The 15,717-nt window shown below is 40.0% G+C and overlaps 2 protein-coding genes across 4 annotated transcripts in view; one reads left to right on the plus strand and one right to left on the minus strand.

The window, feature by feature from the left end:
* The window catches only part of cep89 (centrosomal protein 89), a 63,334-nt gene that overhangs the window by 24,084 nt on the left and 23,533 nt on the right, over positions 1 to 15,717 (minus strand). The window contains exons 17-18 of one of the 3 annotated variants that reach the window (XM_034871258.1): positions 2,599 to 2,747; positions 2,165 to 2,238 (exon numbers count right to left, since the gene is read on the minus strand). The exons of 1 other annotated variant lie outside the window; for it this stretch is intronic. In XM_034871258.1, coding sequence (XP_034727149.1) covers positions 2,623 to 2,747 — 125 coding nt within the window. In that variant the 3' untranslated portion in view covers positions 2,165 to 2,238; positions 2,599 to 2,622. Of the gene's footprint in view, positions 1 to 2,164; positions 2,239 to 2,598; positions 2,748 to 15,717 lie in introns of those variants that run through there. One more of the 3 variants, XM_034871248.1, reaches the window with a different exon arrangement.
* Positions 2,633 to 13,472, plus strand: zgc:165481 (uncharacterized protein LOC100073327 homolog). Its single transcript, XM_034871356.1, has 2 exons — positions 2,633 to 2,876; positions 11,651 to 13,472. The coding sequence occupies exons 1-2, from the start codon at positions 2,813 to 2,815 to the stop codon at positions 12,394 to 12,396; spliced, it is 810 nt and encodes a 269-aa protein (XP_034727247.1). The 5' UTR covers positions 2,633 to 2,812; the 3' UTR covers positions 12,397 to 13,472.

The following is a 15,717-nucleotide window of genomic DNA, read 5'->3' on the forward strand; positions in this document are numbered from 1 at the left end:
CCTGGGAAAACACTGAGACATTCACAAGGAGGCAGAAACGGGAAAACAAACCCAACAAAAACCCCAAACCACAACACGATTGGCTACATGCAATTCTTATTGTTTCCCATAACCATGGGCCATGCTCTGTCATTTCAAGTATATTAGTGAAAACATCGCAATCCATTACCGGATAAGTGAATGAAGATGGACGGCCATTACTTCCCTCACCAGAACAATTCAATTAGCTTAAATGTATAATATGCAGTATTATCCTAAAAATAATGTTCATAGACTAATACAAAACTAATACCTTTTAATCATTACTTATGACCCACTAAAAGTTAGTCGTGGTATCTGTGCAGAGACTCTGTTCTCTGTGTGTGGGATGATTATGGGCGTCTGCAAAGAGCCTTTGGGCCCAACGTGGGTGTGTAAGCTAGGGTGACCAGACATCCCCGGTTAACGGGGACATTCCCTGGTTTTGGTGATCTGTCCCCGGAAATGTCCCCAGTTTTCACTGTGACTGACAGACCCGAAACTGGAATGAAAGAAAGAAAACACTGACCAAATGGAGCCGATCGTCGCACACAGTACACACCAGAGCCCGCGCTGCTCAGAGCTCAGAGATGTTCTAGAAAGCCGTATTTTACAATGCTAAATTACTGATTATTTACATGGAGTCTGGTGGATTTAACCAACGTAATTTTGCGGACTTTTGTGTTTTAAAAAAGGATCTTGATCTTTAACAGAAAGGTCGACGTAATTAGAAATCCTTTCCATAATGTTGTCAGACACTTGGAATATTAATCTGAGCCTGTCAGTAGGAAAACGAGCACTTTTATGAACATAAAACAAGCTGTACAATTATTATTAACTTACATTGTAGCTTGTTTTGCTGCTGCCGACTGAAGCGATCTCGTTTAATACTGGATCAATGTCAAACAAAAATATTTCCTCAATAGTTTTTACTGTATCTTATACTCAATGAGCTGCTGCAGAAACAAGCCTGAAGCAATACAGCAAAAGCTGTCAGATAAATGTAGTTCAGTAAACATTACAACATCCCCTCTGATGTGTAGTGGAGTACAAGTATGAAGTAGCAGCAGGGTCGATTCTAGGATCAGACCTTTTAGGGGGAGGGGGGGGCTCAGCCCCTAATGAGAACAGCTTTGGGTCTAGTGTCCCCGTTTTAAGTTTTACAAAAATAAAAACATGACGTGTTTTCGGGGTATGTACGCTTCTGAGCTGAAAATGTCCTTGGTGTGAGCCCTAGACAGGATGAACCTCTGCATTCACACGTAATCCAGCAAAGTGGCACCTTCCCACAGATATGTGAGTGTGTTTATTTGTGATTTAGAACGTTATTGATGTTAATAACGTTTTATTCCTCTGATTTGCTACTTTGTTGAAGTATTTCAGAACAATTCAGAATATATATGTAAAAGACACACACAGTATGCACTAATACAAAATGAAAAAACTTATTTTTGCTTTTACACAAACCAATTATTGCCCACAATCCGATGTTGTAGGCCTTTCCCTGTTATTCTAAAACAAAATGCTTCAGGCACTACATATGCAAATCCTGTTAAAATACAGTTATTCCACCCCCAAACAACCTAGCATCCGTAAATGAGAATACATTTTGGATTGGAGGATTGGAACGGATGGTCCTGTGGGGGTTAACTGATTTAGTGTGGAAAAATTGAGAATTGAGCTGTGTGATCTGCTGTGTCTAGTGGTTCACAGGGATGTCAGCATCTACGTATCTCCTTAACCTGGCATAGAGAGTGGAAATTTTACTGTACAGATATTAACAGAATTACAGAAAATTTGTGTTTGGTAGATTATCTCTTTGTTGTAACAATGCTTCTTGACAATAAATCTCATACCATTGGAAAGCATGATTAGTTTCCTTCTAAATAGTGCTACATTTGTAAGGAACATGCATTTGTGGGGTGAGCAGTAGAACTGAGTATGTGGGTTGCACCCATGAAACATTTGCCAAATCTTCTCTGACAATGCCAAACAGCTTTCCCTTGTTGACTCTTGTTTTGTGCAGTGGGTTATTGGAGTCTATTAATTATATTGGCAATTTCACAATTTATTCTTTTAACAAACAGGAGCGTCAGTAGCGGGTGGAAGAACCATACTGCTGAACTGTGTTGTTGCTGCGTTACCAGGTTGTTTTGTTGTGGTGTCTTGTGTACTCTAACTTGCTGAATTGTTGTCCTGTTGTGTAAAGCAAACATTCTACTATATGTCAGACTGATACAGATAATGATACATATAATGGTAGAATGATAAATCTGTCAATAGCCTTAATTGAACTTAACACATGACAAACAGTTTTGATAAAGCTACTGCAACACAGCCTCAACCGTACTCCAACCTCCACCTTCTCCTAATATAAGAACATTTCCTTCCCTTTGTTTTGTTAATATGCCCAGCTCTGATACACACTTTACTGCAGCTTCTCGTTGTCTCAGCCCTCCCTCCCACAATACACACCATCTCCCCCCTCTCTCCTCCTCTTTTCATTCACACATTTTCTGCCTGCTTGCCTCTCTCTCGCTCTTTCTCGCTCTCCCTCTCTCTCTCTGTCTCTCCTCCTACCGTTTGGATTGCAGCAGTCTCTCCTCAGCCTCCTGTCTTTCTCGTAGCAGCCTCTGCAGGTGAAGAATCTCCCTCTGGTAAGAAGCTGTCCTCCCCTCCGCTGCCTCCTCCAACACTGCCAGTCTGGTTGACGCCTGCTTTCGGTACACCTGCACAGACAAATACACACGGAGGAATGACATGTGGAGTGTTGCTATGAAGGAGGCAGATTTACATGAAGGACAGCGCAGCAGAGACAACTGGAATGGAGGAGGGGGAGTCACACACATTGGGACAAGGTGAGAACCAACAAACACACACACTAACCTGCAGATCTTCTAGGGAGAGGATGGTGTGGGTGCATCTGGTGTTTATTAGTTTGGATGTGTGTCCAGCAAATAATAGTTCTGTGTTAGACCTATATTTAAGTTGTTGTATCAGCAGATTAGGAGCTGTTGAGCTGCAGGCAGTTCAGAATTACTGCAGATGGTGCAGATGGTGCAGCGCACGCACGCACACACGTGCGCGCACACACACACACACACACACACACACACACACACACACACACACACACACACACACACTCATACAAGTGGCATACATGTTTATTGTTAAGTGGACTGGCAATGAAGCCATAAGAGGTCCAGTAAAGTAAAGAAAGAATCAATTAAAAAAAACATTGCACAAAAAGAAACAGAGAGGGTGGATGCTGTGTGTTGCTGCTCTGTAGTTAGTGATGAGAAAAACAAGGTCTGTATAAGGACAAACAGTCTGGGTGCATGCCCTCTATTTGTGTGTGTGCACAGGAGTTTATCACTCTGTCTGCTTGACCCTTTCACTTTAAAAAATGATGGACTATCAAGTAGCTGGCTTGTCTGGATTTGATTCTGAGACATAGCGTATTATACAGGAGCAGTTATGAAAAGTGTCTTGTGTGAAAGATTTGATACTTATTAAAACAGTTTACATGGCTGTACTTCTGAAGCTACCTCATCCTTTCTTTAAATCTAGTAATTATGATACCAGATCAGAGACTGGCCCAACAAAGCACATTTTACCCCCAACTGCTCCTGCCAATTGTACACAGAAAGCCACAAGGAACAACCATAAAGTACTGAAAATGTGGCTTCTCTTTATAAAGCTTTTTTCAGAAAACCAGATCAAAAAGATCAAATTCTTTCTCCATAGCTAGCCAATCACGACCAAGGAGCAGAAATAGCAAAAGTATGGAAAAATTGGCCTTTGTAATAACGGAGCGCTATTGGATGAGAAGAACACTAAGCAGAGGAACCACAAACAACAAATGCAGCAGGTAGCGAAAATCAACAGTTTCTTGTTAAAACACCCTTAAAAGAACATACATGAGGAATTTAATACCTCCTTAATGACTATATATGTATCATATATAATATTTCCTATGATTGTGTGTATGGCTGTGGTTTAAAATGTATGCATTTGTATGTGACTGTCAATTTTGTAATTTCATCAAAAGTTAAGTTTCCAGCACACAGGTGTAAACAATGTTAAAAATCTTTCACAACATGCAGACCACTAGTCCATAGAGGAAATAGTCCATGGAGAAGAAAATCAGACTATCATCCATAACACATAGCTTTCTACCTTATCCTACCCACACATACATCATTACAGAGCACAAAATATAAACAAAACCATGACAGAGTTAATGTGATGTGTATGAGCGCAGCATCAGTATGGATGGTAGTAGTAAACAGAAGTAACTAACTCAGTAGTAAACAAATGGAAAATGCCTGTTAAATGAATGCATGCATGGTGTTTGAATACTAATAGTAATAGCATGTGCCCCAGAGCTTATAGTGGTATTAGGTCCATACAGTAAGTCCTGAACAGTCAGGCCTTGACAATGATTAACACATGTGAAATACATGTACAGGCCTTTACCCTGAGCATTTAATTGACATCAATGTCATTACATACTGTACCTATGTCATCCATTGAATCATCTGTTACAGGCACAGAACAAGATATATGACCTCACTGTCTCTTGAATGTAAAGAATTGAGGCAGCTTGTTTTATTACCAACACTTTGCCTTATATTGTACATAGACCAAATATGCAACCTGGATGTTTGTCCTTTTTTAGCTCCATGCTACACTGGTATGTTAAACTATTTAGTTACCTAAAGCAATGCATATATTTATTGTCTTAGCAGGGGGGCTCCAAAACCCTGCTGACAAGTGGATTCTAAATATTTTTCTAATACTTGTCTGAATCTAGTCCCATATACAAGACACTTAGTTGGTTCAGAACCATAGCCATTAATATGGGCCTAGCTCTATCACAAACCAGCATGGGAACTCCCAGCTGTGCTCAGTAATGAATGGAATTGGTACTTTCCATCGGAGAACTGTAACCTGGAAAGCAAAATGTCTCCCAACCTTGGCTTGAATCCCCATCAATCCCCTAGGGAGGCAGCAGGGCGACAGCATCAGCCCAGCTGAAGCGGTGACATTTAGCCCTCACAACAAGCCGAGCTGAGCAGCGCCAAACCAATATATCCCCCCCTCCTAGCTGGAGCCCAGAGGCTGGCTGACCTTCTCCACACAGTAAGAACAAAAACACTAAAAATTCAGGGCAGGCAAGTGTTTTTTAATGCTACAATCCAGTGGGGGATTGTAGTTGAGTTAAAGATGTTATTTATTATTTTGTTACACTTCTTTGTAACAAGTTTCACTAACCACAATTCAGGACACACACCTGCTAACTGCTCAGTTGTGTTTTTTAGCAGAGACTGAGATTTGATTTGATATCAGTCTGAAACCTTAAGAGTGACAACTTTGCTATATCTTGCATGTGAGCATTAGTTTCCCATGTATTGTGCTGTACATTAAATGAGAATTAACTTTCAAAATGGTTGAAAGTACATTTCCGTCAGTCAACTCAAGTTTAATGGATTCTTGTGTGAATATAAAATATGTACATTATATAGGGCCCAGACACAAACCTGACAATAATAACTTTCCCCTGGCGCAATCTAGAACCTACAGTAGATGTTGTGGTTAAGCATTCCATATACTGTATGTTGCAGTCCCAAGCAGTACAATCAGGCTTTCTTGAACTGCCTCTCAGACTCCACTCCACTGAAAGTTGATCCTTTGGGTCTTACCACCCGTTTGAAGCCAATCACGTACATGTATCAGCGCGGCCATATGACCTGCCTTATGCTGGAATAAAATTTGTGCTGCAGCCAACAACTGCTACTAATAGTCTGAAAGCAGAGTAAATCTTTTTCTCGTGTTAAAGGCTGCTGTATATACACCGGCCTTTTCTTTTATCTGCCAAACTGCCATCATTCTAATTAACATCTCACAACCTCACTAACAGCATTATACTCTTTAATTCAATTATTTATTCACAAATCCAAATGTTTTAATTCCCTGCAACAATAACTCCTTGCTCTCAGCTATAAAGCATCCTTGCATGTGTAAACAGAACAGATTGACCTTTTCTGTTGAAATCGGCTGTCTGGTGTCATTAGGTAATCAAGCAGTTCCAGACTGGCAGACTGCAACTACATGAGACTCTACTCTACACCTGATCTTATTGCATGTAATGAGAGTGGATACATTGAATGGGAACAAAGTGAGACAAAGAATACAATACAGGAATTGAATGAATGAAACATGGTTCACCTATAGCAGGCATGCAGTAGAGCAAGAGGAAGTAGAGTTGTAGCTGAAGGAACAAGCAAGATAATGTTTCACAGTGTAAGATATTTACCAGTGATAAACAATGCAAGATTGTGGTTGCAATTCTCCAACAGAAAAGCAACGTTGTTGTACCAGTGGCTAACTGTTAAATGATAGATACAAGTAATAATGTACTGGGCCTCTCCCAGTGGCCACCAATATAATTATGTGGGTATCTTGGCAGCTCCAAGATGTGAATATGTAAAACGTCATGACTGTGATGCCAGGTGGGGTTATAAAAACAGCATTACCTGCAGGTCAGCTAACTTTTCTCAACTCAGTAAAAGTTAGAAATGATGGTAATTCTTCCCCTAAGCCAGTGGTGTGCAGCATAGAACTGCCATCTCTCCCAAGTCATGCCCTGCTACCACTGACCGCTGCTGAGGGCTGAAGCTCTTGTGGTATGGGGACATGAAGTTTGTTGAAGGTTAGTTTGCAATGACAAGGGGTTAGTGTAATGACATGCAGGAGATAAGTAGGCCTCTTGGCTGCTTGGTTTGAAAAACTTCAGAGAAAGAGTACGCACGCGCACACACACACACACACACACACACACACACACACACACACACACACACACACACACACACACACACACACACACACACACACACACACACACACTGATTAGCTCTCATAACGGGCTGGGTGGGTAGCACACTGCCATGAGTCCATGAGGCTAATGTCTATGTTAATGCCGGTACTCCACATTGTCATTGGGATATTTTGGGATTACATTCTGAATCTGCAACATTTTCTGTCAGGTAAATCAGTAAGTTAGTAGTAGCGTATACAGGGTGTACAGGGGAGTTGGATATGAAGTGGTTTGGGGTCTTTCTCTAAGTAATTTTGGGGTAAAATTTGGTTTTGATGAATTCTAGAAGCAGCAATTCCACAGGCCCAGCAATCTGCCAGTTCCAAACAGGCACAATTTCAACAGGCACTGCACAAGTGCTATAAATGCAGGTAAACACAGTGTTTCATCTAGTTTGTCTTGCAAAGATCTATGCAGAATATTGACTACTGTGTAATTCTGGCTGTAAAGGTGCAGATCCAACACAGCGTCTGGAGCTTAGTGTTGAACAGACTTCTGTAGCTGTGTGACAGCTTAGACCTTGCTTTTATCTTGATGATCAAAGTATTTTCTATTATGCAACAAAATATGAGGATCAAAGTACTTTTTGCTTTTAAAAATATTGACTTGTTATTAATAGTGGTTTTTAGAATAATTCAAAGTGATACATTATTGATTTTCCCCATGGGGAAATCGTCCCCTGGTTCAACCTCCTATAAGAGACCAGGGTTAGCCACAGAGCAGCATGAATGGAGCTGGTAGGGATTCAGAGGCAGAGGTACGTAATGTTCTAACCAACAAGTCCTCAAAATTAAACGACAAAATATGTTGTTAGCAACTGCCTTTAAGAACAGCCAGTACAACATCATTTGTCAGTGCATGCCGAATAACAGAGTTAATAAAATGAATTTGTTTTTAGTATTACTAAACTTATTTTCGCGGTATAGGCACAAAAATGGCTTGTTAGGTGGTTGGTTAAAAAAAATAAGTAATTTGTTAAGGTTAGGGGACAAGAACCCAGGTTGGGCTGTAATCTCTCAAAATTTCCCCAAGCACGAATCGGGTCGGGTTTGCGTTTTTTTAGAAGGGTTGTGTTTTTTTAAATGCAGACCATGTAGTCTGTGTAATGTCATGAAAAGTGTATCAGAAGTGTTCTGTATGGCTTCCATCTTCTGGATATCTATTCAAATACACACATAGAAAACTTTTAATGTTATTATTTATTTATTTTTCACAGTGGAAATTCTGCTTTTTAAATCAGCTTTCAGTTTAGTATGCCTAAATAACACATGTGGAGATGTATCTGAGGGGTTTAATAAAAGGTGTTCTTACCTCTGTATCATGTTCACATGACACTTCAAACCACTCTCTTTGTGTAAAGAGAATCCTCCCTAATCATCACACACTGGCTCAGCCTGCTGTTTACAGTATACGTTACTAAAAATATAATAAGGGTTACTCTCCAGTTTTTTCCCAGAGAACAATAGAATAACCCAGACATGTGCCACAGTAAGATGTAACTGGATCTATAATTACTCTGGAGAGAAAAAAAACCTTTCCAATATTTCCAGCATCAAGACTCCCTCAACTATCATCCAATCAGTTCCTAAATGTCATATGTCAGCATCCTCCCCTGTGTTATTTCTCTTCCATAGTGGAGCTACAGTTTTCAAATCAATGTTTCACCTTTCATATTCTCATTAGAGACCAACTATTGAGTCAGTCAACCTGTCAAGTCAGCTTGTTAACTAGTCTGTCAGACAGTACCACACTGTCCCTCCACTGGTTATCACTGCCTTTGATTTATTTATTGCATCACAATTTTTCTTATCACTTTTGTTACCATGTTATCATGTGAGATAGGACGTTTGTGCTGCATTCATGAGGGCTCAGAATAATCTTAAAAATGAGTACCTGACTAGGAAACTTCACACTGCATTAATATGGGGAGATAGGGCATGCCTCGGCGGAGGTCTGCGCTCTAGTTAGATAAGAAATACATAGTTAGGCCTTAAGAATACACACAATTCCTTCTGGTAAAAAAGCTGAATGTTTGTTTATAATGTAAACTTCACAGGATAGCATTACAAAAATTTGTAACCTTCATGTTCAAGTTCACGTGGGATAATAGGAGCTGGATTTTCTCATGCACATTCCCGGTGCAGCGCCCTTTCTTTACAACATGTATTAGGTAGTCTGGGGAAAACTGGACGATTTTGCTCCTGCAAGCTGGTTCTTTCTGACATCTTTCAGAAGGCTTATAAACGCAATCGCCTGCTAGCTGAAATATTTAACAGTCAGCAAGTCACAGAGAGGCCTGCTGGGCAATTGCCAGTGCAACATCCACCTATTCAATCTATATTTCATGACCATGAATGAGTGACTGGCTTTTCTTTATATAGCATCAATTCAATCTGGAGGGGAAGTAAGTAAAGAGGTAAAGTAAGAAGTAACAACAGTAATGAGGTATTTGCAACTATAGCTCACAGAAGCATGCACTAAACATTTTCTAAGCACTTTTTAAAGCTTTATTGAATCACAAATAACTTGACAAAATATACGTGGACCTGAACAAAGACTGCAAGTCCAGTTTCAGACTCTGCTGCGAACCTGTCCTTGTGGATTGTTACAAATAGGGAATACATAACAGAATGCACAAGCTGGTCACCATCTTAGCAGACATAAAAAAAGAGGAACACTGATTGTATTTTGTGTACAGGTTGTCCACGTCAGCATGTTCTAATGGCTGATCATATACTCACACTGCAAAAAGCTGTAAACAACCCACATGTGTCATGAAAGTGGAAGGGGGTAATGCCTAATAGGGGACTAATAGTTGTCACCTTGACTGGAGATGATCCAGAAGGATGGAAACTTTAACCAGTGACCTGAGAGAGTTGAGAGCAGAACCAGCCTTGGCTTTGGTGCAGTGGTGGTTGGACAAGCTAGAGTGTACATGAAGAGACAAAGCGCTGAAGAAAGCAGTGAATCAGAGAAATAAAACGTTAGTTTCTGATTGTTTCATGGCAGTAAAGTTGTAAAGCGCAAACACACACACACACACACACACACACACACACACACACACACACACACACACACACACACACACACACACACACACACACACACACACACACACACACACACACACACACACACACACACACACACACACACACACACACACACACACACACACAGGTGAATTGCTGGCTTTGGTGTGAATGCACAGCTGCATCCTGTCTGTGTGTGTGTGTGTGTGTGTGTGTGTGTGTGTGTGTGTGTGTGTCAGTTAAACATGTGCGTGGGTACGAGACGCCGATGGGTGTGACAAAGAGGCGGTACCTGGGAATGAGAACAGGCTGCACACCCTGTAAGCTGTTATTGGCTGGGGGTTTCAACTAGCCCTGCACGATTTGGGGAAAAATACAAATCAGGATTGTCAAATCAAAGTCATTTAAAAATTAAATAGTGAACCAGGTGAATTGAGATTGTGATTTGATAATAATTAACGATTAACTGTGCTGGTCTAGTTTCAACGCCTATGTGGGGCCCAAAGGCTATTTGTTAACGTCCATTGACATTATGCACACAGAAAAAATGAATAGGAGAAAATCCATGCAGAGGGCAGGTTGTCTGCAGATACAGAGACCACTGCACACTTACAGTGAGTTATCTGAGAACACATCAAGGCTTAGATATATTTTTTACTTAAAAGAAACTAAAATGTGACAGACATTATGGAAATTGTTTGTCACAATCACAAAAGGGCGCTCTACAACGTCCCTGTTGAAAACTCTTTGATTTGTTTTGTTGTTGTTATTGTGTTTTTGTTCAAGCGTCTTTAAGTTTCATACTTTAAGTTTGTTTTTTATACATTTTATTTATCAGAACGTTAATAGATTTTGATGTTCCTCTGTTCTGTTGTGAAACCAACAAACAGTTTATTATTTAAACTGCATTTCCATGTTAGGGAAATCTGTTTGTTTTGTAATGTGCTTCTGGATATTTTTTTTTAAATTATACATATATTTGATTTTTAAATCACCAAATATTTTATCGATATAGGCCTTAAAAATCTTTTATCGGTCAGGCTATAATATTCACCAAGACACTACCACCTGACTGAATGAACGAGTACTTATGTCCTTTCAATTTGTTACAGGTTGAATCATTGTTGCCCATAACAGGCTAGCATTTGGCTAATGAGTGCTGATTGGTCAGTAACCGACTGATTACGACCGGAGATCCCACTTGATCCGAAGCGGAGCCATAATGTCTGAGTTTTTAGAACAAAAAAGCCACAAAAAAAAATCTAACAACCAGCAGGGTGTGCTGTCTTAAATTATATCCATAGAGTCCCATTCATTCTGCACTTACATGTGAGCGCCCCCAGTGGAACTCTGGTTGTACTGCAACCAGTTCAGAAGCCTGAAGTATCGAAAAAGTGGAACTTCTTCCCTTATTAGAAATTCTTTTCAGATAGCTAGCTAATGTGATCCTTACCTATATGCTGAGCATGTGCAACTCACAACAAAGATGGTACAGAAGTGAGATGTCTCACTCTGTAGCTAAAACCTTAACACACAGGGTGAAAAGAGGATCTGCAGCAATGGGCGGTACAACACAAATATGGTGTTTTTGGAAAATAAACCATGTAAACCTATTCTGGTCCAACATTGCATGTATTGTCGGACTATATAAATACTGTTGTCTATCTCTCTTTTTCTCAATGTATCTATTTATTTATTTTACCTTCCCCAGACCATGACTTGAAGATGAGTGGTTCTCTGGCTGAGTTACAGGAGAAGGACTATCCTCCACCAGAGGAATTAGAGTGTAAAATCTGTTACCAACGCTACAATGCCCAAAACCGCAAGCCTAAGATCCTGGACTGCCTGCACCGGGTCTGTGCCCGCTGCCTCATTAAGATCCTGGACATTGCTGACGGGGCAGGCTTCATCTCCTGCCCCTTTTGCCGACACCAAACTGAGATCACAGAGTACGAGGTGTCAGCCCTTCCTGATGATGCTATCATCATGTCCCACTTGGCAATGCGGGACAAATCCTGGAGCTCAGACCACAACAGGGAGGTGGTTTTGACTCCAACTGGTTTCTGTTCCTCCAGCCCATCTCACAATTCCTCGAACTGCCTGGTCATCACTATAATGGAAGTGCAGAGGGACTCACAGCACTCCCCAAGCCGAAACGGCAGCTCTGACATCTATGCTGAGCAGAGCCTGGACTCAGTATCGATGGACTCCAATGGACAAGCTGATCAGGACGCTCTGTCCAAGTTCTGTAATCATGTCCCACGCATCCTGGTCTGGTTGCTGGGATTCTTGTACTTTGGCTCACTTCCTCTAGGAATCTACTTGTTGGTGATCCAGAGAGTGACACTGGGTATTGTATGTGTTAGCTTGGTGCCATCAAGCCTGACAGTTTGCCTGGTCTATGGGTTCTGCCAGTGTCTGTGCCAGGGCATGTGTGACTGCTACTCCAGGGGCTGATAGGAGGCTACGTCAAAACTGATCGTCCTAGGATGGGATAAAGTCAGCTGCAGTAAACAGGTATTTGATGTGTTTTGTGAATAGATAGGGGGCCCAAAGGTAAAGATGATGCCGGCTCCTTAACAGTCTTTAAAAGCCTACCAATCAATTATCTTCATGCAAATAATAGGCCAATACAGAGACCTAAGACTGCCTTTAGCATTTGTCCGTGCTTTTGTTAGGCTGAACGCTGCAACTCAGAACAAGTTTGGCCAACATAGCCCCTGACAAGATGTGTTCGTTGGAGCAACGCTTATACATTTCTATAATGTATGTATGTAACCTCTCTTTGTTCTGTGCTGTGTGTGTGACCTGGTCTAACATAACATTTGAAAGCAGACCTTTAACGTTTGACTTAAAGAATGACAGCAGTGATGTCACTGCAGCAGCGTCCTGGACCTTCTTTTATCAAAACTGTGTACACACATTCAATCTTTTTAAAGTGAAATGTGGAATTTACATTAACAGTCGGAGTACTTACTTTGGTTTTCTTAGGCTGTGCTTAAGTTAGTTAACAATTACATATAAGCATGACTGAATAATTGTGAGTTCCCAGAAAAAGAAAGGGGGGGAAATCAATGTTATGAGCGATTTTGGTCACTTCTTAATTTATTAAGAGTACAAATACTGTAAATGTTTATTTTTTGTTTACTCTTATTTTAGTAAGTGTTCTTCACATGTATAAGCCAGCATTTATGGTAGAACTACATGTTGGCGAACGTTTCCTCCCTCTGTTAAAGCTACAGGTAAATCAAAATGTATTATATGTTAATTGATCGTTTATTTTTTTATTAAGTCTTTTACATTGCTGAAATCAGTTGGAAGTTGTTGGAAGGTAGTGGTGGGGACGTTGTCTTGGAACCATGGTGGAGTTTGCTTTATAGCCTAATGTTAGCTTTACACTTCTGGATTGCATTTACGTCTCTAAAATCATGAAAGTAGTGTCCATTTGTGAAGATTATCTTGCTGAACAAAACGTGTTAGCATCATAAACCTTTGTTTGCCATAGCGCTTATTTTCTGCAATAACCCAAAATCCAGTTACAAAACCCTTGTATTTTGTTGAGGGAATCAGGGCGATGCTAACTTTCAGTTAGGCCGATCAGACTCCGAGATGACATTATCTTCTGCCTCCTGCTTAGAAGTGGTGTATTTACAGCTCACAGCAACTTAATATGAAATAGTCTCTGGTGTTTGATATTGAGTGCAAAAAATGTTGGTGCCCATTTCTGATTCGTCGTTAGCATGTATTAGTTTGGAGGACTAATTTGGCTTGTTTACTATAGAACGTGAACATAACAGTCATCCTGAACATCACACTCAACCTAGTTAATCAATCTAGCAGTTCAACAAAGCATTGCTTTTGGGTGAAGCCCTGATTGCTTATTGCATGTGCTGCACTCAGTCACTCTCTCCATCTCTCTCTCTCAATGCCTCAAATACAGACAACCACCATACAGAGTTGTGTAAAATGGATTTGGTGCATCGGAGGTATAAACCAGACTCATATCTCAGGTTTTTGATACTCTTTTAATGTTAAGCAACACACTCTCCATTCAGTTTCTTGTTGAGTTGAACATAGCAAGGCTGCTTTGTTGCTGTTTTGTGGTACTGGTTGTGAAAAGCTCATTGAACTCAAAAGCACGATTTGTGGCTATGGGAGTCCTCTGTAACTTTCACTCTGTAAGTCACATGCACATTCTGCCATACTAAGCCATGTAGATTTGTTGGTTGTGAGCGTTATTTAAATGGCATTTGGATTTTCATTTACATGTAAGACAAACATTCCCCTAATTGTTCCATCCTGGCATATCAACTCCTGAAAGAAAGGTCACAATGGACTGTGTGTATGTATTTGTATCTCATGTGTTTTTTTAACAATTATATTTGTTTTTTTGTGACAAATGCTTTGATGAGTACAGCACATGTATGTAGAGAAAAAAGTTATTTTTGATCAAGTCTGCTGAAGATTTAGGCTTCTACAATGGGTTACAAAAAGTTTGTGACCAAAACACAGATTTAGTGGGTGAAAAGATTGTCTTTTAAAACATGTGAACTGCAGTCCTACCCAGCAATGAGTGACATTCCCAGCACTACTTAAAAGGAAAGCTTTAGACCATAAATTGAGAGCTTCATTATATAAGTCAAACTTTCTGTTCATAAACGTGGCGGTTAAGAATTTTTGTTTTTTTAACAATTCACAAAACTTTTGGGAGAGCAATTACCAACTTTCTTTTACTTACAAGCATTTCATCATCTTCTAGGAGTCTATTTAGAACCTTTTCTGTACAATGTTGACAACCGAGAGCCCTGGACTGATAACTTTTGAAGTATTTAATGATAAACAGGTAATGATATTTCTAATTAAAGTGGATACTGTAGTATTTTGAAAAGAATATTGTATGCTTAACCCTTCCTCTACAATGTAAGTCCTGTTCATTCTCTGATGTTGGGGTTCAATATGTTCTTTTCTTACCTTTCCATTACCAACTTCTTTCTACTGCTGTTTCTGTACCCATACCCTCTGTTTTCTGTGTTTCTGTCTATGATTAACTGACTGCAGCTCTCAGTTTAGTGCCACACCACAGATTACAGAAGCTACTAGACAATGAAATAAATGGAGAATTATTTTCTATATGTTGCTTGTGTTCTTATTTTTTGTCTGCTGCCTGCTCATTTAGTCCACTGTTATAAATGTCAACTATCAACATTGCTGTCATCAAAGATTAATCCGGCATAGCCTGTCTCATCAAGCTCAACAACACAGGATACTGTTGTTATATATTGAACCAATAAAATCACAAAGGCGAGGGCTTATTTGTAATTTTACGAAAAAAAAACAGAGAGGTATTTTAATCGTCAATCCACTGGATTTCTAAAGTCTCCTAACCCAATTTCTAACAAGAACCTTCACAAGATTGAGATTGATGCACAAGATTACTTTTAGGTGTCACTAAAATAGTGACAGCTCGGAAGAGAGAGACAACAAAAGAAAAAAGAACAAAATGAATGGTGTGTAACTCAGCATGATAGTATTTCTAACTTACCTAACACACGTCTATTAGCCTCTCATTTTTATAGTACTATGATGGTCAGAAAAATAAAGAAATAAAGTGTTTGACTCGTGACTCGTTTATACAGTACTGTACAACCGGCCAGAGAAAGACAAAATAAAAAGCAGCAGGTCAGACATTAGAAAGAGACTACATGTTCTGCCTGAGCTGGCAGAGCTGTAGGACAGAGTTCTTGTCAGTGGAGCATTTGCCCTGCTGGTTGTACTGTT

Source organism: Etheostoma cragini, chromosome 1 (assembly GCF_013103735.1).
Source record: "Etheostoma cragini isolate CJK2018 chromosome 1, CSU_Ecrag_1.0, whole genome shotgun sequence".
Classification (NCBI taxonomy): Eukaryota; Metazoa; Chordata; class Actinopteri; order Perciformes; family Percidae; genus Etheostoma; species Etheostoma cragini.

What these genes read in the sequence shown, in the direction of transcription:
- zgc:165481 (XM_034871356.1), top strand. Translation starts at nt 2,813, where the DNA reads ATGAAGGACAGCGCAGCAGAGACAACTGGAATGGAGGAGGGGGAGTCA. An exon ending in GTCACACACATTGGGACAAG is followed by an intron (nt 2,877 to 11,650) that starts GTGAGAACCAAC and finishes TACCTTCCCCAG; the next exon opens with ACCATGACTTGAAGATGAGT.